The sequence below is a fragment of the Nomascus leucogenys genome, chromosome 14 (assembly GCF_006542625.1).
Source record: "Nomascus leucogenys isolate Asia chromosome 14, Asia_NLE_v1, whole genome shotgun sequence".
Lineage (NCBI taxonomy): Eukaryota > Metazoa > Chordata > Mammalia > Primates > Hylobatidae > Nomascus > Nomascus leucogenys.
This window is the reverse complement of record NC_044394.1, coordinates 46550885-46557183: the sequence shown is the minus strand read 5'-3', so window position 1 is coordinate 46557183 and position 6299 is coordinate 46550885. Positions and strand designations below refer to the sequence as shown.

The window sequence follows — 6299 nt, the reverse complement described above, 5'->3', positions numbered from 1 at the left end:
TTCATTGCTTTTTGTGGTTGAATAATGTATTGTATAGAAATAGCACATTCTGCTTATCCATCATCAGCTGATGAACATTTGGGTTGTTGCAATATTTTGGCTATTGTGAGTAGTGCTGCTATGGACATTTATGTACAAATGTTTGTGTAGACATGTTTTTAGTTCTGTTGGGTAGATTCCTAGGAGTAGAATCGCTGGGTCATACGGTAACTCTATGTTTTTTTTTTTTTTTTTTTTTTTTTTTTTTTTTTTTTTTTTTGAGACGGAGTCTTGCTCTGTCGCCCAGGCTGGAGTGCAGTGGCGCAATCTCTGCTCACTGCAAGCTCCGCCTCCCGGGTTCCCGCCATTCTCCTATCTCAGCCTCTCCGAGTAGCTGGGACTACAGGCGCCCACCACCACGCCCGGCTAATTTTTTTGTATTTTTAGTAGAGACGGGGTTTCACCGTGGTCTCGATCTCCTGACCTCGTGATCCGCCCGCCTCGGCCTCCCAAAGTGCTGGGATTACAAGCATGAGCCACCGCGCCCGGCGGGTAACTCTATGTTTGACTTTCTTTTTTTTTTCTTTTTTTTTTGAGAAGGAGTCTCGCACTGTCACTCAGGCTGGAGTGTAATGGCACGATCTTGGCTCACCGCAACCTCTGCCTCCCAGGTTCAAGTGATTCTCCTGCTTCAGCCTCCCGAGTGGCCGGGATTACAGGCATGTGCCACCATGCCCAGCTAATTTTTATTTTTATTTATTTATTTAGTTTGAGATGGAGGTTCACTCTTTTTGCCCAGGCTGGAGTGCAATGGCATGCTCTCAGCTCACTGTAACCTCCACCTCCCGGGTTCAAGTGATTCTCCCACCTCAGCCTCCCGAGTGGCTAGGACTACAGGCTCACGCCACCACACCCAGCTATGTTTGTATTTTTAGTAGGGACACGGTTTCATCATGTTGGCCAGGCTGTTCTCAAACTCCTGACCTCGTGATCCACCCGCCTCTGCCTCCCAAAGTGCTAGGGTTACAGGTGTGAACCACCATGCATGGCTGTTGAGCATTTTTTCATGTGCCTATTGGCCACGTGTATATTTTCTCTGGAGAAATGTCTGTTCAAATTCTTTGCCCAGACCAGGAAAGGTGGCTCAGCCTGTAATCCCAACACTTTGGGAGGCTGAGGTGGGTGGATCGCTTGACCCCAGGAGTTCGAGAGCAGCCTGGGAAACATGCCAAAACCCCGTCTCTACTAACAATACAAAAAATTAGCTGGGTGTGGTGTGTGCCTGTAGTCCCAGCTACTTGGGAGGCTGAAGTAGAAGGATCACTTGAGCCTGAAGAGATTGAGGCTGCAGTAAGCCATGATCGTGCCACTGCACTCCAGCCTGAGCAACAGTGAGATCCCCCATCTCAAAAAGAAAAAAAAAAGTAAAATAAATTTCTCTTTGCTTGTGGCTCCTTTAGGTCCTGGCTGACTGTCATTTTCCTGGGCCTCTCTTGCTTCCTGAAGACTTTTCTCTTCCCTTTTCTACATCCCAGTCTAACTCCAGCTCCTCTTTCCTTTCTCATGTGGGGCAGTGACTCCTTTGACTTGTCTTCACTAGACCCCTTCCCCCATTTTCAACAAGTTGGCCTAGGAAGTTTCCCTGGGCCCCTTCCCCAGAGTGAGGATGCACGGCTGTCATTTTTCTTTTCTATCTTTTTAATTTAAAAATTGTTTTTATTTTTTTGAGGGAAGACTCTTGCTATGTGGGTCAGGCTGGAGTGCAGTGGCACAATCCTAGCTCACTGCAGCCTTGAAGTCCTGGGCTCAAGCAATCCTCCTGCCTCAGCCTTCCAAGTTGTTGGGACTACAGGCACACACTACCAGGCCTGGCTACTTTTTTATTTTTTGTAGAAACAGGGCCTCACTATGTTACCCAAGCTGGTCTGAAACTCCTGGCCTCAAGCAATCTTCTTTCCTCAGCCTCCTAAAGTGCTGGGATTATAGGCATAAGCCACCACACCCAGCCTGTTGTTTTCTTTTCAAAATCATAATTATTTTCTTCCTTATTTACATTTTAGTGTGACGATTGTTCCAGGGCTGCAGTCTCCTCATGTGGAAAATAAGGGAACCAGACTACTCCATCTCTAAGGCTCCTTCCAGTTCTAACATACTATGGAAACTTACAAGTCTATCTGAATGACTAAATGCCAGATTTACATTTGGTAGAGCCTGATTAGAGAGGAAAAGAAAAGATGGGGAAAGTTTCCTTTTTTTCTTGCTTCACAGGTTTGCCCACAGCCCAGCTGCATCTGTGAACATGAATGCTCCTTCTACAGAAACAGAGTGGAATCCCCGAAATACCTTTGAGATCCTTTCGTGTCAGGTGGGTGGGCCACAGCCTGATCATGGAATAAAAGTCAGCCTTAAGGATTCAGATTTCAATAACTTTCAGTGAACCCCACCTTGAGTCAGGCACTTTGCTAGGTGCTTTTAAACACACTATCCCATTTAATCACAATGGGAGGAAGATTTTATTGCCTTGATTTTTTTTTTTTTTTTTTTTTTTTTTTGAGACAGAATCTCACTCTGTCATCCAGGCTGGAATGCAGGGTTTGATCTCCGCTCACTGCAACCTCCACCTCCCAGGTTCAAGTGATTCTCCTGCCTCAGCCTCCTGAGTAGCTGGGATTACAGGCACCCACTACCACGCCTGGCTAATTTTTGTATTTTTAGTAGTGACAGGGTTTCACCACGTGGGCCAGGCTGGTCTCAAACTCCTGACCTCAAGTGATCCGCCTGCCTTGGCCTACCAGAGTGCTGGGATTACAGGTGTGAGCCACCGTGTCCAGCCAATTGCCTCAGTTTTAAGGATGAGGAAAATGGTGCTCACCAAGAGGCCAGGTAGCTAGCTACTTCAAAGTCACACGGCCACTGAGGAGTAGAGCTACGAGGACTCGACTGTCCCTTGGGAAGACGAGTTAAGATATTTAAAAAAAAAAAAAAAAAAACACCCACCAAAGCAGCAAACTCCATACCTACAGGGGCTGGGCAAGTAAAAAGGAGATGGGCAGGCATGAGAAAACAGGAGCAGTGGGAAGGACTTGTCTATTCTCTGACCTTGGCAGCTGCTGACCAGCAGCAGGTAATGCCATGCAGCAGTGTGGGTGTCATGTGGCTGATTTTCTAGTTTCTCAACTGATGGGGGAGAGCCAGAGTTTGCATGAATTATCCCAATTTTTAAAGAAGGAGCCAACAGTAAGCCAAACACGATACCACCACAGAACAAATCTGGTCTAGGGGACTGCTATTGAGGATGAATTCCTTTGGCTTAACACCCATCCTCCTGTTCATTCATCTTCTCAAAAGCAAACATGCTCTAAGTGAGGAGGGAGGTCACCTTCAGCCATAAGGCGCCATTCTACTGGCGAGAAGTGGTGGGGAATGTGGGACAGGGAAGACTTTGTAGCTGGGGAAAAAATTAAGTCATTGTCACCAAGGATTTGGCCCTGCCTTCACTGGTTTCCCTGGGCGGCAGAGAGGGCCCTACCATAGAATGTTACCGACAACTGGGAGCAAATGGGGGCCCCGGCCCTGTTCGTTCGTTCAGCTGGGTGAAAACGAGGGTCTTGGGGGCACAGGTTTGGGTGGGATGGGTGGGGGACAGTAGCTTTCTTTTTCAATCGTTGAACACAGAAGAGAAACCCAAAGCAAGGCTCCAATCATTAAAACACACAAACACAGGCACACACGCGCAAGTCACCTTGCTCGCTGGGTACTTTAGTTACCTCAAACGGAAATGGGGTTTTCAGCCCCTTTTCCTGCCTACCTCATGGGACTGTTGCCAAAGAGGAAGGAACCAGAAGGAAAGGTCTTGGGACAGGACAGGGGCTAAGCAGCCGTGCATTCGTTATGATGTGAGGGGTGCCGGAGGCTGGAGACTGAGGTCGGGGAGAGCACGGGCCCTGGGTCCTTAGTGCCAGCGGGCGGACGGAACCAGAGTGCGGGGGGTCTAGGGATTCGGGAACCCAGACGCACTAGGCCCACACATCCCGCTCAGAAGGCTGCGGGAAGCCGCGGACACACGCCAAGGACACGCCCCGGACACGCCCCGCCCCGCACTTCTGGGGCGCGACCCGGAAGCGGAAGGGAACCCGTTTCTTTTCCTTCCCCAGTGCGTCTTTCCTGCGTCGTTCCGGCGCGGCGGGAGCGGAGATTGCTGCTGTTTGCAGCTTGCGGTAGGGAGGCGTGGAGGTCTGAAGCCTCCCAGCAGCCGCGGCTATGGCGGATGTAACCGCCCGTAGTCTGCAGTACGAGTACAAGGCGGTGCGTTTGGGCTCGGGGGAGGATTCCAGGCTCTGGAGTCCGATGGGGAGGGGGAGGCTGAAAAAGGGAGTTTCAGTCTGAAGGCCTACAGGAGAGCCACGAAAACGGAGGGGAAATGGAATCGGGGTGAAGGTGGGGGTTATACGATGACGTGAATAACCTACTGGGGTCTGGGGAGTGCTAAGATCTCTCTAGGAGGAGTTTCTCGAGTCCCTTCAACGCTAAGCCTGCCCCCTTCCACACGTCACTCCCAACCCACTCACCACTTTTCACAGGTGTGGGTTATGATGGGCACTGTTAGGAACAAGAATTGTTTAGCTGATTCGACAGCCCATAAGATTTATTCAGCTGTATGCTTCTGCACAGCGTTATACCATGCAATTCTTAAGGAAAATATATTTTTATTACGATTAGTGATTATAAGCAACTAGTTACTACGATTTTTCAATCAGCTGGGGTAACTATGATAGTAGGAATTGGCCCTGCTCATGTCAAAGCTTCAATAATGTTTTGATCTTTTCAGAACTCGAATCTTGTGCTCCAAGCTGACCGTTCTCTCATTGACCGGACCCGCCGGGATGAACCCACAGGAGAGGTGCTGTCCCTTGTTGGGAAGCTGGAGGGCACCCGTATGGGAGACAAGGCTCAGAGGACCAAACCGCAGATGCAGGAGGAAAGAAGAGCCAAGTGAGTGCCAAGGGGATACTATTTTTTCCTTCAGATCCAAAGTCTCTTCCCTTTAACAGTCGAGCAACATTTTTGCTGGAGTGCTTGGTGTAAGATCAGTGGCATTAAAACAATTTAGTGAAGGTAAAAACAGACCAGGAGAGTTTAAAGATTTTTTGGCCTTAGCAAGTGCATCTCAAGTGGAAAATAACTTGTTGGTACCTTTTTCTTACATGTGTGTTTCTGGTCCATAGACAGATCTTAATTTTCTTCAGGGTATTTTCAAGACCCTTGCTATTCCTATGTCCCAGTAATTCTTTTTCCTTTTTTTCCATTACTAACTTCCTACCCCTGCTTTTTCCCTTTACTCTTGTCCACTTCCTACCTATTTTGTTGTTACAAACTAATTTAAGCATCCACAGTATGAAAGATAGGTTTCTTTCTTAGTTTGCATTTTTTTCCTTTCTTTTTTTTTTTTTTTTTAAGATTTCTTGGGGATATGTTTCAAAACTTACCTTTACCTCACCATTATCTTTTGATCTTGAATATCTTGGTGTCTTGCTCCCTTTCCTATGATGAAGTTTCCAAAATTCCTAGGCTTAGTTTGATTAAAGTAGTTATGTTTGAAATGAGTTAATACATTATCTCCACTGTGTGCTATATCTTCTTTTCCAGTTTTGTTATACTTTGTTGATAGTCAACGGCAGTAGATTCTGTTAGAGCTTGTTTCTCTAGCTAGAAAAGGAAAATGCATTTGAGAGGTGAAAAACTAGTCAAAATCCTATTATATAATTGTCTCATACAACGTATGAAGGGTTGTACTTTTTTTTTTTTTTTTTTTTTTTGGAGACGGAATCTCACTCTGTCACCCAGGCTGGAGTGCAGTGGCGTGATCTCTGCTCACGGCAACCTCCACCTCCTGGGTTCAAGCAATTCTCCTGCCTCAGCCTCCTGAGTAGCTGGGATTACGGGCACTCGCCACTGTGTCCGGCTAATTTTTGTATTTTTAGTAGATACAGGGTTTCTCCATGTTGGCCAGGTTGGTCTTGAACTCCTGACCTCAGGTGATCCGCCAGCCTTGGCCTCCCAAAATGTTGGGATTACAGGCGTGAACCACTGCACCTGGCCGAAGGGTTGTATTTTTTAAATGAGAAACATAATCTCATTGTAATGTTTAGTGCATCTAGTGAGAAGATGATAGGGAATTTTTCTTTCTGTCACTGTGTCCCATAAAGAAATACTCCTACAAGTGATTAAGGCCAAACAGAATCATTTACTGAGGCTCAGGTACCTGTTTTCAGGTATTAACTTCTTGCCATGAAGCTGAGGAGAAGAGGGTGGGCTTGATC

The 6299-nt window shown here is 47.1% G+C and overlaps 1 protein-coding gene across 1 annotated transcript in view; it reads left to right on the top strand.

Annotated features, from left to right (window-relative positions):
* The first annotated feature begins 4108 nt into the window (after positions 1-4108).
* The window catches only part of SNRNP200 (small nuclear ribonucleoprotein U5 subunit 200), a 29755-nt gene continuing 27564 nt past the window's right edge, over positions 4109-6299 (top strand). Inside the window, exons 1-2 of the mRNA XM_030828257.1 lie at positions 4109-4284; positions 4808-4971. Coding sequence (XP_030684117.1) covers positions 4240-4284; positions 4808-4971 — 209 coding nt within the window. The 5' untranslated portion in view covers positions 4109-4239. The remainder of the gene's footprint in view (positions 4285-4807; positions 4972-6299) is intronic.